Source organism: Elaeis guineensis, chromosome 10 (assembly GCF_000442705.2).
Source record: "Elaeis guineensis isolate ETL-2024a chromosome 10, EG11, whole genome shotgun sequence".
Classification (NCBI taxonomy): domain Eukaryota; kingdom Viridiplantae; phylum Streptophyta; class Magnoliopsida; order Arecales; family Arecaceae; genus Elaeis; species Elaeis guineensis.
Genome location: NC_026002.2, coordinates 32,866,014 through 32,882,517, shown reverse-complemented (window position 1 = coordinate 32,882,517; position 16,504 = coordinate 32,866,014). Strand labels below are relative to the sequence as shown.

The 16,504-nt window shown below is 33.5% G+C and overlaps 1 protein-coding gene across 1 annotated transcript in view; it reads left to right on the top strand.

Annotated features, from left to right (window-relative positions):
* The first annotated feature begins 213 nt into the window (after window positions 1-213).
* Window positions 214-16,504, top strand: part of LOC105052732 (UPF0613 protein PB24D3.06c) — a 30,646-nt gene continuing 14,355 nt past the window's right edge. The window contains exons 1-3 of the mRNA XM_010933655.3: window positions 214-491; window positions 12,470-12,546; window positions 13,806-13,911. Of these exons, the coding sequence (XP_010931957.1) occupies window positions 264-491; window positions 12,470-12,546; window positions 13,806-13,911 (411 nt within the window). The 5' untranslated portion in view covers window positions 214-263. The remainder of the gene's footprint in view (window positions 492-12,469; window positions 12,547-13,805; window positions 13,912-16,504) is intronic.

Here is a 16,504-nt window from a genome sequence, read left to right as displayed (position 1 = left end):
GGAGCAGGTGGACACAGGACACTCCGAGGATTGGTGGATGGTGGAATGCTGACCGAGCACCTACGTGGAAGACGGACAATCGCAAGCAATTTTAAGTTTAAAATATTGATAGATCACCAATCGTTAGACCATTGAATCACAGCCATCCATTTGAGAGATCTCCCCACCACAAAAAAAAAAAAAAAAAACAAAGAAATAATTAAATTCCCATCTTCTCCCCATCACATGGGCGGGGAAGCAGGAGAAGCAGCCGATCGCTCCCTATGGATCCCTCGGTCACCGCCCCCGCCCCCGCCCCGGCCTCCTCCTCCTCGTCCTCTTCCTCTTCCTCCTGGCTCGCCGGTCTCGTCCGCGGCCGCTCCCTCAATTCCGCCGCCGGTACTGGCGGCGGCGCCTCCTCCATCCCCGCCGCCACCAACGGCCTCGGATCCGGCTCCCGCAAGAACCAGCTCCGTGGCGTTCTCTTTAAGTACGGCCCCAAGCCCGTCCAGGTAAAAAACAAGAATGGAAAAAAAAAAATCCAAGGAAAAGTTATCTTCTTGTTGTTTGTGTAACAGAACTCTATTGTAGAATGTGCTGATCCGATCCGACCTCTTTATAGCTGTTCTATACGATAAATGTATGGTTCTTGATCATATGTTTGTTTGTGTGGCTGTTCTTTGATGGATGGGAGGTTCGGGTTGTCTGTCTCCGTGGTTAATTTTGTTTGTGAGGCTGATCTTTGATGGATGGGAGGTCAGGGTAGTCTTTGTGTTGTTAGTTTTTTTGGAATTTATCAATTGCGTAGTGTTGATTCTCTGCTTAACTGCAGTATGGTATGTGTTGTTGCTTTGCTGTTGTAGGTGTATGAGTAAGGTAGGATATGGGCCTCTTGTTTGGTATTTTGTTACCGTAAACAAAATTCATGATGTCAAAAAATATCCAATAAAGTAATCATATCTTCAAATTACCGATGGTTATTTTGTTAAAAATTTTCTTGATTGTGTCGTGATGCTAGCTGTGCTTCTTTGGCCACTGCCCATATTTGCCGTTGGGGATATTGTCATACTGTACTTGGTACATGCAATATTCTCAACTTACACGTATAATTACTCGAGTCAAACAGAAGTTCTAGCATTCCCATCTTTGAGGAAAGATGGGTCAGAAGTCCTGCCTTCTCAATCTTTATTAGGAAAAGACTATTTAATGAGTATTTATCCTAGCAATTCCTACGTACCTTGGCATGTGGATATATTGGAGATGGTGCAGACACTTAAGCCTAGGTAAAGATGGCATCAAGAAGATAGTGGATCACATATGGTTAATAATGTCTTGAGGTTCTTGTAGGTTGTAACTGCTTTGCTGGAGGATACTTTCTTTTGATGCCAAGTGATGCACAAATGAGTTTGAGAATTTGAATGAAGATAGAGAGGGGAAGCCTTTTTCTTTCCCTTTATTTCTTCGTGACTGCATTGGTAACATACTCGAGGAGGTTAATGGCTTAAGTTTGTTGCCCAGAAAGGTAGCAACCCAAGAGGAGGGGTGAATTGGGTTTTTTAAAAATTTCAGCTAAATCTGAAATCTAAATAATTATATACTTCAAATTGAGCTAATTTAAGTGATTGTAAGGTGTATGCTTTAAGCTACAGTGGAACTAAGATAATGAATGCAAATCAAGAGTTTAACCAATGTAAAGCATAAATTAAAAGCAAGTAAAGTAAATAAAAGAAGGCACAGTACAAAATAATTTATAGTGGATTGGTGTAACCCCTCATCTACGTGTACTCTCCAAGCTCTTTTTGAAAATTCTATTATAATTAGTCCGATTACAGCATATTTGTTTTACCTGAAATCACAAATAAACTCAGTTGATTTTTCGGGATCACCAACCAAAATCTATACACCGATTATTTTTCGGGTTCACAATCAACTCAGTTGATTTTTCGGACTCACCAATCAAAACCTGTAATATCTAATTCTGAACTTGGACGAGCCTAAATTCTAAGTTTCTTTCCCCAAAGAAATTTGTAAAAAAAATAAAATATAAGAATAAGAATTTTCGCACAAAGTCAAAATAGAAAATTTGAACTCTTTGAAGTCCGAAGAAGTTGCTGATAGATCGCTCAAATGAAGCTTGAACTTCTCTTGTTAATGTTTGAGAGGATGTGAAAGATGATGGAGAAGGTTGATCTAAAAAATTTGCTGAAATCTGTACACAAAAATCTTCTCTTTTCTTTTTTTCAATGATATTCAATAATTCTCACTCAAATTGATGAACATCTATTTTTAATCTATTTGGTTGCTTTTTCAATTGATTCTCTAGCTTTTAATAGGCTTAGAAGTGGCTGAAGAGTGAGTTTTGGCTGTTGGAGCTCTTGGAATGGTCATTGGAAAAGTGTAGAAAATTAGTCGTTATTGCTGTTAGAGGTTGTTGAGTCGACTCAAGCAATCCTTGAGTCGGTTCAAGGTCTGTGCCAGTACCAGTCTGCATGCTTGAGTTGGCTTAAGGCTTGTACCAAAAATTGAATTTATGCTAGAGTCGGCTCAAGAGATGCTTGAGTCAACTCAAGACTTTCTAACTTCATTCTTTTCATATTTTGGCTTCTCAAACTTTAATTTCTTGGGCCAAATACTTCCAAAGGATATCTGCTTCTTCTAATTTCATTTTCTTCATGATGAGCCATCCAAATTTGTGAGAACTTGATCTTTTAAGTGCTTTGGCTTGGCATCTTAAACGGATTACTTCCAAGGATGATTTTTTGATTGTGAATACTTTAGAAATCCTACATCTACTCTTGAAATATATGATTAGTATTATAATTACTCAAAATTTGATAATTAACAAAATCAGGCATAGGGTCAACAATCTCTCGTTTTTGATGATGACAAAACTTTGAGATATGCGCAAATAAATATAATGTATTTCAATTAATTTACCAATATAAACATGAAGTGAATAAGTAAACATTTGTAAATACTTCATGAATGTTACCATTATATTCAAGAGTATATACATCTAAAATTATATTTAACATAACATACTCATTTCATATGATTTTCTCAAGTAAGCAAATAAGTATCTCAAGCATAATGAATCAAGTGATCAACTCAAGCATTTCAAGCATATGATCATCTCAAGCATATACTCAATATAACTCTTTTTTTTTTTGACAGTATCAAAAAGCTCAAGGAAAGGATTTTAAAATGAATCATCAAAATCAAATAGAAAATAAATTAAATTCAAAAAAACTGTATCAAATTTCAGATTTTAGAACTTTTTTTGTTTGGACAAAATATACTCAAAAACACTTCTCCTCCTTTTTTAAATTTAATTTGAATCCAATTTTCAAATTCAAATTTCATGATTTGTTTCATCTTTTTGAAAGTTAGCATCAAATTCAAATTGAATTGCTTCTTCCATTTTGGAACAATATAGATTTAAAAAAAATACTTCTCCTCCCTTGAACAATATAGTTTTAAAACACATCTCCTCTTTTTTTGAATAAAATAGATGCATTAAATAGATTCTCAAATTTAGTAGAAAATTGCTTCAGCTTTAAAGATCCAATAATGATAGAGCTTTTCAAAACAAAGAATAGAGTATCAAAGTCAAACATGAAAGATATTTACAAAATTCATCTTTTTTTTCTTTAATTAGTATCAATAAATTTAAATTTAGAAAAGATATCAATTTTGGTAGATAGTTTCAAATGATATCAAATTATGAGTGCATCAGAGTAAAATGAGATATCAAAGTGAAAATAAACTTGAAACAAAGCATTCTTTTCTTTTTACCAAGAGATAAAGCAATAGAGTACAAAGCAATAGTATATTGTCTGATACCAATTGTGAAAGTTTTTGATTGAAAAAGATAAATCGATTAAATTCAAACCAAATCATGATTTTCTTAAAAGTTTGATACTACTTAAAGATCAAAGAAAATCACTTTTTAGATTAATTATTTGAACAAAATAAGGATTTGTATTTCAAATTCAGCTTTATACAAGCTATGAAAAGCATTTTTCAAGTTTATTTTTCAAAAGATGATCAATCGATGCAAAATATTTTTTTTTAGGATGCTAATTAATTGTCAAAAAGTTGGTACAATCAAACCATGCAAAGTATGAATGACGAAATCAAGTATAAATGATTTTTCAAACACAAATCAAAGCAATAGGAGTGTACAAATAATCATCAATAATTTTTATTTTCATTAAGTTTCAGAGTGATTTCTCCTTTAAGTTCCAATAATGTTATCTCCCCTTGTTTTTCATGACTAGTGCCAAATAATTCACTTATCTTCATACTCCTCCTTTTTCTTTCAAATTATGCACATTTAATTAATTTCAAGAAAAATAAGCTTTACATTTTCTTTCCCTTAGTTTTATAAATCAAGAAAATATTGAATCAAATAAATAAACATAGAAATTAAACAAATAACATCATCAAACATACTCAATTTTTAAAAAAGATTAGATTTTTATTGATTTGTCAAAATGTGATTTCAAGAGTTGATTAATACATCAATATATTCAAAATGCACGAGGGCTACATGTATCAAAAAGATGGATTGCTAGGGATACTAATGCACTAAGAGAGAATTTTAGCATCCTAAGAAATCATGAGTCGACTCTCCAATATAGAAAATAGTTCAAAAAATTTTGATCCAAAGAAGAATAGCTCAAATAGGTTAGGGATCAAAGGCAAATCAAATTAATGATAAAAATGATATTAGAATAAATGAATCAAGTGGGGGATCATGAATTAATCGATTAGAGGATATGATAATCAATCAAATCAAATATGACCAAATTTAGAGAAAACTAGATAAAGGCTTTAAAAGTTTAGGTTTAGCTATGGGATATTCAAAATCTTAAGGATCAATCTAGGATGCAATGCAAATCAACCATATCAAGCATGTAATCTTTTATGAATTGATGACTTATCTTGATGTTCCTTAAATCAAGCAATTTTTTTAAGATATTTCAATAATTACATATCTTATGAGAGTGTCAAAAATTAATTTGAGAGTTTTACACTCAAATATTTTTATAATCCATCAAGCTTATTTTAATTTAAGTTTTACAAGTGATATCATGTTATGAGGGGTTTGAGAGCATGCTGAATTTAAAATAAAATTATGCTTCTACCAATCAATATGATACTAGAATTAAGAGAACATATTTATCAATATATTCAAGTGAGCACTGAAAAATCATCATAATATCAAGCATATGTATCAAACAGGGTTTGCCGTATCGGGCCGAACCGTCCGGTACGGGGCGTACTGAGCCGGACCGGTCCGGGCCTGTTTTTCGGAAAACGACCCCGAACCGCATCGAACCGTCCGGTTCGGTGCGGTTCGGGCCCATACCACTTGAAATCGGGCGGTATAGCTCGGTTCGCCGTCAGTTCGGAGGGAACCGAGCCGTACCGCCCAGGGGACCATTTCACATGGGGGAGGGGGGAAGGTGTGGGCCTTTTCATGTGGTTGGAGGGAGGGAGGGGGGAGAGAAATGGGCGTGGCCCACTTTACATGGGGGGAGGGCCTGGTGCTTTAATAAGCATCAGGCCTTCGGTGTTCTTTGAGAGTTCTCAGAGAACACCCATGGTCGTGGGCAACTTAATCGTTGAGACCTCCAAAAAATTAGAAAAGAAGGCAAAATTTCGTGAAATTGGAGGAGTGATTTGAGAAGAGGCTGATCTTTGGCCGGAGATAAGATAATCTGTTATTTTGTTAGTAAATATTTTTTTTTATTTTTATTGTTAGAAATAGGATAAAAATGAGGTAAAATAAAAATAGGAGAAAATCATGCCAAAATCTTATGATTTTGGTATGATTTAATGATATGTGATAGATCTTTGAAAGATCTACACGATGACATCAAAATTATTAATTTTCGTTAATTATATATTTTTTAAATATTTTTAAATATTTATTTATTTAAAAATTAAAAAAAATTAAATTTTAGAGAAAAAAATTAGAGTTTGGGAATCATGTTTAGAATGATTCAAGCTACTTAAATCTAATTTCAATTTTTTTTAAATATTTGAAATTAAAAAATTATTTTTTTAATTATTTAAATTAAAAAATTTAATTATAAAATAAAAAATATATAAAAATAATATTATATTTTAGTTAATTTAAAAATATTATTTGAAGCATATAACATATTTATTTTGAATTTATAAGTTTTAAAATAATTATTAAAATTATTTTAAAATTATATATAATTATTTTAATTATCATTAAACTATCGTGTTTTGTTATACTTGTATATATTTTAATTATATATATATATATACTGCGGACGATCTTGCACGTGGAGCAGGGTCCATGGATGTATCTGGATCATCCTCACATTATGGATCCTATTATCCACAGCCACCTTATGATCCATATGCATATGGTGCATTCGAGGCATCATCTTCTAGTGGTTACTACCCTATGTAGCCTGGAGCATCTTACGGATCAGATTTTGCTACTGGCATATTTGGATGGGCTCCTCCACAACCGTACCATCATCTTAAGGATACTTTTCAGAGTCAGAATTTTAGCGAGAGGTTTGAGATGTCTTACAATCCAGAGAGGATGCCTTATGAGATGATGAATATTCGAGAGTATGGTGCAGCTTGACTAGAGGGTTGGACTGATATCCCTTCAGACTATATTGATGATCCAGACATCTACGAACGTCACAGACACTCGATAAGAAATTAAATGCAGAGTACATCTTAAGGTTCGTATATCAGTTATTGCGCTTTGTACTTAAATATTGAGATATATTTTAATGCGTATTTTATATATTTTTTCTTTAATTTTAAGATGACATAGTTGAAATATAATGTAAATAAATATATGTTTGAAATTTTGGATCAAGAGTCTTTATACCACAACCTAACTCCAAATTGAATCCAAATATGTCAATAATATGCAATATAATGCCATATTGAGGTTGTATTTATCAATTATTAACTTCAAAAATTCAAAAAAAAAATTTAAAAATCGAAAAAATATTGTGTACTGGTATCGGACCAATACGCCTAGACGTACTGTGTGTCGGTATGGTACGGTACCGATACCATACCGTACCGGTCTAGCACCGGCATGCCGTCCGGTACCGGTACAGCGAACCTTGGTATCAAGCATCAAAATCAATCACTGAAACAAAATCAAAAATTAGTGATGGTATGATGTGAGAAAATTTAGCTTTTACCAAGCAACATCACCCATTCATCTTAAATCCTAAGCATCCATTTTCAAGAATTTGCTCCTTTCAAACCATCAGATGCTTAGCAAACCTGCAAAATTATTTTCTAAATTTTGGTACCCAAGCCATCTTGGGTTCATTAGAGTTAGTACACATGATTCTTTTTGAAATCCAAATTCATCTAATCAAAGTATGATAATTTTTTTTAATATTATATTCTGAAATTTTATGGCCTACTTTGTTACATTTGAAACAAACTATAGAATGATTTTCATGTGAAGCTCTTGTAAACATATTTTTAACAAATTGCTATGTTCTTGAAGAATTAAAATCAATTCCTGCTTTATTCAAAACAGTCATTTGATTATTCAATATTAATTGAAGATTTTGAGAACTAAGGGTAAACTTTCAACTATAGATTTCAAAACTTCAATTTCTTTTCTTAATCTTTTATTTTCTTCAACTAAAAATTTTTCAGATTTTACAAGATTTTTTTTCTCAGTTAAGATTTTCTTTTCATTTAAAAGTTCATTTTTTTCGATCAATATTTTATTCTTTTCTTCAGCCAAAAACAGATTGGTCTTTTTAATTTTTTTATTTTTCAGTCTTATCTTTTTATATTCATCCATTAAATCATTAAAAGCTTCATATAATTCATCAAAAGAAAAATCAGAAGTTTTCAAAATATATCTCATCATCATTGGCCATGAGGCATAGATTTGCAATATCTTATTCTTCTTCATCCGAGCTAGAAATGTCACTATCACCCCATATAGCCATCATTGCATTTTTGTTGCTCCTTTTGGGGTTCCTTTTGAGTAGGGGGCAATTCGGCTTGTAATGTCCCCTTTTGTTGCACTTGTAGCAAATGACATTCCTTCTTTCTTTTTCTTCATTGTCTTCCTTCTTCAACCATTTTTTTTTGAGAAATTTTTTGAATTTCGGAGTAGTGCCAAGTCTTCATCTTGATCTTCACTTTCTTCTTCCTTTTCATCCTCCGATTTATCGCTATCTTCAAGTTTGATGGTTGATTTGAACGCAATGGTCTTCTTCTTCTTTGACTCTTCTTCTTCCTTCTTTTGATGCATGTTTAACTCATGTATCATGAGTGAACCAATCAACTCCTCCAAAGACATCTTGATAAGATCTTTCGCTTCTTGTGTGGCTATTACTTTGGCCTTCCATATCTTTGGCAAACACCTCAAAACCTTACAAACAAGCTTATGGTTAGTATATTTTTTGCCAAGACTATTCAAAGTATTAATAACATTAGTAAATCTTGAGAACATATCAGAAATAGACTCATATTGTTCCATTTTGAATATTTCATATTTATGAACAAGCAAATTAATTTTAGATTCTTTAACTTGACTTGTCCTTTATGAGTTATTTCTAATTTATCCCAATTTTTTTTTGTTGATGTACAAGTTGATATTCTATTAAACTCATGTATAACTAAAAATAATATAAAATATTAATAATTTTAGCATTTAATTGAGCCATCTTTTTTATCATATTCATCCCAATCCTTTTCCGATTTGAGAAGAGACACTCCATTTACTTCGATTGTGGGTGGTGTAGTCCTCTAGTTATGACTCTCCACATGTCATAATCTAAAATTTATATGAAAATCCTCACTCTAGTTTTTCAAAAAATGTAATTAGTGCCATTAAATAGTGGTGGTCTAGATGTGGATTGGCCTTCAGCAAAGGATGAACCAATCGGGGTTGTCATGATCTTTAACTCAAGATTGCTAGATCAATAACAAATATTAGAGTATCTGCTCTGATACCACTTGCTGCCTAGAAAGATAGCAACTCAAGGAGGGGGGTGAATTGGGTTTTTTAAAAATTTTAACTAAATCTGAAATCTAAATAATAATATGCTTCAAATTAAGCTAATTTAAGTAATTGTGAGGTGTATGCTGTAAGTTACAGCAGAACTAAGATGGTGAATACAAATCAAGAGTTTAACCAATGGAAAGCAGAAATTAAAAGCAAGTAAAGTAAATAAGAGAAGGTACAATATAAATACAAAATAATTTATAGTGGTTTGATGCAACCCCGCACCTACGTCCACTCCCCAAGCTTTCTTTGAAAATTTTACTATAATCAGTCCGATTACAGCATATTTGTTTTATTTGGAATCATAAATAAATCTAGTTGATTTTCTGGGATCACTAACCAAAATCTATACACCGATTATTTTCTAGGCTCACAATCAATCCGGTTGATTTTTCGGACTCACCAACCAAAATCTACAATGTTTAATTTCGGATTTGGATGGACCTAAACCCCAAGTTTCTTTCCTCCAAAGAAACTTATAAAGAAAATAAAATATAAGAATAAGAATTTCAGCACAAAGTAAAAATAAAAAATTTGAACTCTTTGAAGCCCGAAGAAGCTGCTAATGGATCGCTCAAATGAAGCTTAAATTTCTCTTGTTAATGTTCGAGAGGATGTTGAAGATGATGGAGAAGATTGATCTTAAAAGCTTGCTGAAATTTATGCACACAAATCCTCATTTTTCTCTCTTTTCAATGATATTCAATAATTGTCACTCAAACTGATGAATATCTTTTTTTAATTCACTTGGCTGCCTTCTCAATTGATTCTCTCGCCTTTAATAGGCTTAGAAGTGGCTGGAGAGTGAATTTTAACCATTGGAGCCCTTGGAATAGCTGTTAAATCCAAAAACTAGCTATTGAAAAAGTATAGAAAATTAGCCGTTATTGCTGTCAGAGGCCGTTGAGTCGACTCAAATAGTTTTTAAGTCGGCTTAAGGTTTGTGCCGGTGCCGGTCTGCATGCTTGAGTCGGCTCAAGGTCTGTGCCAAAAGCTGAATTTGTGTCAGAGTTAGCTCAAGAGATGCTTGAGTCGACTAAAGATCTTCCAACTTTATTCTTTTTCATATTTTGGCCTCTCAAACTTGAATTTTTTGGTCCAAATGCTTTCAAATGATATTTGCTTATTCTAATTTCATTTTCTTCATGATGAGCCATCCAAATTTGTGAGAACTTGATCTTTTAAGTGCTTTGGCTTGGCATCTTGAGAGGATTTCTTCCGAGGATGATTTCTTGATGGTGAATATTTTAAAAATCCTATATCCACTCTTGAAACACATGATTAGTATCATAATTACTTAAATATGGTCATCATCAAAATCAAACATAAGGTCAACAAAGTTGTTTATAAGTAGGGGGGAATGGATGGAGGCATGAGATTCAGTGAAAGAAGCCTGGATTTCTTGCCTCTTGATTGGTGAGACATGCTTTATGCCATTCCATTTGATGCTCCTATATCTTAAGTTCTAGGAATTAGAAGGATCTAGCAGCTAGATGTACACAAGCAACTGACGCTTTTGTCCAATTCGTGCAATAGAGGTGCTTCGATATAAGCAGAAAGATTGTACTGCACCTCTTCCCAACCTTCGAACTTCCCCCTTTGTTCTTTATTTATATGTATTTATTTATGTATGTGTTTGTATGTACATTAGTACATATACATATATATGTATGTGTACATAAAAGGAGGCCTTCCTAAGTTATTAAGAAGCTATTATGTTTGTATTGTCATACTCTTTGTTATTCTTATTCCTCTTCTTTCTTATTAGACTTCTTTCTAATCGATTCATAAACACATCATATTGGGAGACACTATTTTATTTTGTATTACTTACATAATTGTTTTTGAACTGATGTCTAGGTTGACATTTGCAGTTACTAAGGGGTATACAATTGTAGAATCTTAGTCATTATATATATTGTTATTAGAGCGTATACCATGGTAGCATCTTAGTCATTACTGATATAGTTATAATTGGCATAAAGTAATGAAAGCGTGCAAATGCATGGTTTTAGAGTTATATGATCTTAGATAAATCTGCTCTATTATGTTCCTCTTCTATTCTTTTCTTCCTCTTGTGATTATCAGTTATCACCGTCACTATTATGTGCTTTTATCTTTCTTTACATTAAATCTCAAACTGATCTGATTGATAAAACCTGACTCAATTTTACTACAAATCTTTGAGGGCTATTTCCTGTCGATTCCAAGACTTGTTCACATGTCACTGTATATTTTGTAATCAATAGCAACTAGTAACTCCAGATGCCGCCCTCATATTCATTTATATTTTATATTAGTATGTTTGAATCTGCTCATAATGGAGATCTGATAAGCAAACTGTCGCTTTTTTATTATATATTTATATAGATCCCACTAACATGAAGCTCATTTTATAAGGTCTGTAATCTGAAATCAGGGTTGCTTATCTTTACTTTATTCTAATATTCTTGTTTTCTTGAATTTTGTCATGTCCTTGGATCTCTTACTCCTTATTTAGACTTATGTATAGGATTCTGTAGCTTTGAGCCTGAAAGATGAACATATTTCCTTTATCAAACCTTACCTTCTTCCATCTCCATTTGGACCTTTTTCTAGATCTTTGAGAGTAGCTCATTTGTTTGGCCTTAATTGCTTAAGCAGTAACACAGGTAGTATGTTCTACTTGCACACAGGCATTCCAGGTCTGGTGGCAGGCCCTGCTCCTTCTATGGCTACCTCCTGTAGAATCTTGATGACTATCCATAGATCTGATCTCAAATATAGAGCCAATTGTAGAAAAGATCTCAAAATGTTACACGCATATCGGTATATTTGAGGTTATATTTTCACATGCATGGTGCCATCTGGAGAAGAAAAAAGACACTGAAATCTGGACACTGATTTTAAGATCTCTCTGACATCTTGGCCCATGGAATCTTTTCTGTTAAGTTAACATGGGGTTAACTATTTTAAATATGATCAGGAAATGAAGTGGCTTGTTTGCCCTCCTGACAGGCCTTGATATTATTTCATGGCAGTGAAAAGCTCATGATTGAGATTTCCACAGAACAAATTCGAATTTGACATTTTAATATAGTTGCAGATGATCTATATCTGCACTGCTAACACTTAATGCAGACACTAATATTGATCTTCATGTTGTCCAATATTATGCCGGTCAACCTGTTACCCTCTGAATCATGTGATTTTGGTTCTGGGGACTGCATCAATGTATTTGCAAATGATTGTTTCTGTATGAAGTCAATGATGTAGTACGCTGTGATTTGTGAATTGGAATCAGTGCCTTGGGAAGGGCCAGCATATCCGTTTATAATGACCATGGTTTCTTCTTTAGACACTATAGCATCTACGTGCATTGTTCAACATATATAATATTTTCAATACTTGGTTGTATGATATTCTTATTTCCACTGGAATATTTTTTTCTCACAGGTGGCATTCAAAACCGGTGATTTTAACCAACAAGTCATTTTTATCGGTGGATTGACAGAGGGACTTTTGGCAACTGAGTATATTGACATGCTTCTGGGACATCTTTTTCTTGTTTTATTCATTGTTTTCATTAAATATTTTTTATGTCTTATGTACTGCCTGGCTATTGTGTGGTTTTTAGTCTCTTAAAAATAAATTAATTTTTAAAACATATTTTTGATCCTAATGTGAAATGGCACTAAGTTAGAATATTCTTATGTAAAGCAGTTTAAACTAAATTGGTTGATGGGGTTTGGCCCAGGTTCAACATGGTCTGAGATGGGATCAGTTAGTTCAGGGGCTGTGTCCGCCCCTACTTGATCCAGTTATTAATTTGTTTTTGTTTGGATCCAACTTCTTATTAAGTAATTTGGTCAGTTGAGACTATTCTTTTTGTAGTAGTCTATATTGATATTATCATCTTCTTTGAATATTACGCTGATTTATATTCTGCATTGCTTGATAGGGAATGGGTCTAACATGTGGATTTGACAAATACGTTGTGTACTGTGTTTAGGTTTGTGCTTGGTATAATCCTGGGTAGTTTGCATCTGTAATTAGAAATGAGAGTTTTTTTCATTTTGCCCCCCTCCATGGAGTGGCCAATGACACTGTAATGTTCTGATATACTCTCCTTATTTGCACTGACAAGCTTTATAGATCATGTCTCTGATCAATGTTCATCTGATAAGCTGTTGCAGATCTTAAAGTACTCTCATATATTATGTGGAGCAAGAAAAAATTTTGTTGGCCCAGTTCCACCAATAAATGTGTACAAGAACATGTTGCTGCTATAGTTGATTACTAACAATTTATGAATTTTACCACCTGACACTAATGTCCTGTTATTGTGTTTAAATTAAAATTGTATTTTGAATCAAAACTCTGGTGTCACCTTTTTATAAGGTGTAAGAAACTAATTTATTTAAATAGTTTTTAATCATTTAATATTTTTATTTAGCTCTTACCTCACTGAAATATGAAATTATTTCCCACAGTCATGTCGAAGTGTGCAAGCTTGGGTAAATTGGTTTTGGTCGACCTAAAACAGGTCTCACTTCCTGAAATTTAAATTATCAGTTTTCCTATACATAGATTTGACTTTGGATTTTGATTGAGGGATTCCTGACTTGAATGGTTTTAAGTTAAATTTCCTAGAGAAAATTTCCTAGGTTCAATTTTTTCGTTGTTATTATTGATCAAGATGCATGTAATATAACTATTTCTAGATGTAAATTCAAACTATTTTTTATTGATATAATTTCTTCCGAGTGTTCAGAAATTTCCTGTTTTGCAGGTATTTGGAACCTTTGTCAATTGCCTTGGAGAATGAGAAATGGTCCTTGGTGCAACCCTTACTTTCTTCATCTTATGTTGGATATGGTACTTCCAGCTTAGAACAAGTATGATTTCTTAAATTGGCTACTAGATTGCTGATGCCATCTAGAATTCCTTGTCATTTTTTTTAAGATAACATGTTCTTTAGTTAACTAGACTAGCAATAAACTTCAATAGCAAAGCTAATATCATTGCTCCATTGCACAAGTGTCTTCACTGGACCTTTTGCTAAGCAAGTCTGAATAACTTGACACAGTTAAAAGTTTTGGTTTGAAAAGTGGCATAATTTCTTACTAAATATCTTGTATTGGAAAAACACAGGTCAGACATATTAAAAAGTTGAACGTAGCACAACAGGTTTGTACCATGTTTGATCCATTACAGATTGGCAAAAAGTTGAGAAAATGATGGTTAAAAGCCATGAAAGATAGGAGAGTTAAACTGAACGAAGCCCATGAGTCATGTGGTTGATGTAGTCAGGAAAAATTAGTAGAGGTAAAAGAATTTATATTATATTCCATTTGTCAAATCTGGTAATTATTTTTTAATTTTTGCTAATTATAATTTCATGATAATTTATATCGAGATATGAAAATATTTGGGAATATTTGAAAATTCTGAATAGTTTTAAAATAGATGACTGTGCATGTTTGACACACTAAATTTGTTGGCACCATTTTGTTATTCCTAGTGATCTCTAAGGTTTTTAATCCACGGAGAACTACCCTTATGCATGTCTAGGAATAAATCATTGTTTTGAAATGACATATTTCCTGATGATGAGATTAAACTTATTGCTAAAATGCTTCAACATATTTTTGGAACAAAATTGCAAAAGACACTATCATGTCATTTAAAGTTTTGAAGACCCTCTCAACAGCATCCCAAGGAGCTTTCAAGTTATTTGCTTATTTTGGGTATTTTTGCTAGATGCTGTTGAGGAAGGCAGCCATAGGTCAAAATGTTTATTCATGTGATGATCTATATCTCAAGGAGGATTTGCACCAAAATATTCATAACTCCTATGTAGCTTCTTGCTAATTAATTTTAAACTATGTTCTAGTAATAGGAAAATGATCTCACTAAATCCATTGCACATGATCACCCAAAATATCATGCAAGCATGACACAATAAAATTTTTCTGGTCATGCCATTTGAATGAAGAAATATATTTGTAACAATTAAGAGATTCTTATCCTGTGCTTGGTTTAATGAATTTAGACTTTAGAGGTCCAAGGAAATGAAGTTTCTAAGATAGTTTTCTTGGTTTGGAATGTCGTGATGCCATTAAGGACTCGTTTGGTTGATAGAAAGTAGAGGGGAGAAGAGGCAATTCCTGGGAAGTGGAGAGGGAGTCTCTTGTTTGATTGGTGTTTTAAAAGGAGAGAGAGTGAAAAAAATTCTTCCCATAGAAAGTCACTTCCCATATTTCATGGGAAGTGAAAATCCATAGGGGAGATGGGTTTTGGTACTTTTTATGGGATGGAAAGTAGTACTTTTTTTCTTTTCTAAAATATCCTTTTAAAATCCACAGCTAAGATTTTACAAAATATCAATGAATGGTTATGATGAAATACTGAATAATGATATAATATTATACTAATATTATCGTAATATTTATATAAATATAATATTAATATTAATATTAAGGGTAAATTATAAGAACATCTCTTCAATTTTAGCTCAATTTCACTTACACCCCCTGTACTTTAAAAAGTATTAAACCGATTCTTCTAGTTATCGATACGTTCCAATATGATCTAGCTGTCTATCTCCATTAATAATTTTTTTTAAAATTACAAAAATATCCATATCTTTGCTCTTCCCTCCTCTTTCCTCTCCGATTGATCCCCTCCTCCATGGCAGGCGTCCCTCTTTCTCCCTTTTCCTTCTCCTCTTCTTTCTCACCCCTTCCTACACTTCCCCTTCCTCTTTCTCCCTCCTTTCTTCTCCTCTCCTTTCTTCACCCATTCTCTTCCTTCCCTTTCTTCTCCTCTTTCTCCACCCATTCTCCTCCCTTTTCTCCTCTCCTTCTTTCCCATGCACTTTTTCTCATCTTTTTTCTCCAAGCCACCCACAAACTATCCCTCTTTATGGCGCCCTCCTCCATTTTCGTCTATTTTTTCCTTCTTCATCTTCTTCCTCTCCATTCTCTTTTCCTCTCCTTCCTCCTCCACCCTATTCCTTGCTGGCGGCCTCTCTCCCCTCCTATTCCTTCTCATTCTTTTTCTCTTCCAAACCAACCGTTGAACCCTATCTCTTGAGATAGCCCCTTTAAATCCGCCCCTTCTCACTGGCAAAAAAAATCTTTTTCCTCCCCTTCCTCCTCACTCATCTCTTCTTTCATGATGACTCCTTCCACCTCCTTTTTTTTCTTTATCCATTTCACCTCCTTATCCTCTTTTTCCTCCAAACCGTCCATAAGTTATCTCCTTCATGACGGCCCCTTCCACCTCCACCCCTTTCTGTCGATAATCCATTGTTTCTCCTCTTCTTCCTCCCCACCCTCTTCTCCTTCTTATCCTTCTTCTCCTTTAACCCATTCCTTACCCACGATCATTCTCTCCTTCTCTCCTTTCTCCTCATCCACTTTTTCTTCTCATCTTCTTCCTCCAAGTTCATCCATGAATAAAGGACATTTTCATTCATTAAGAGAG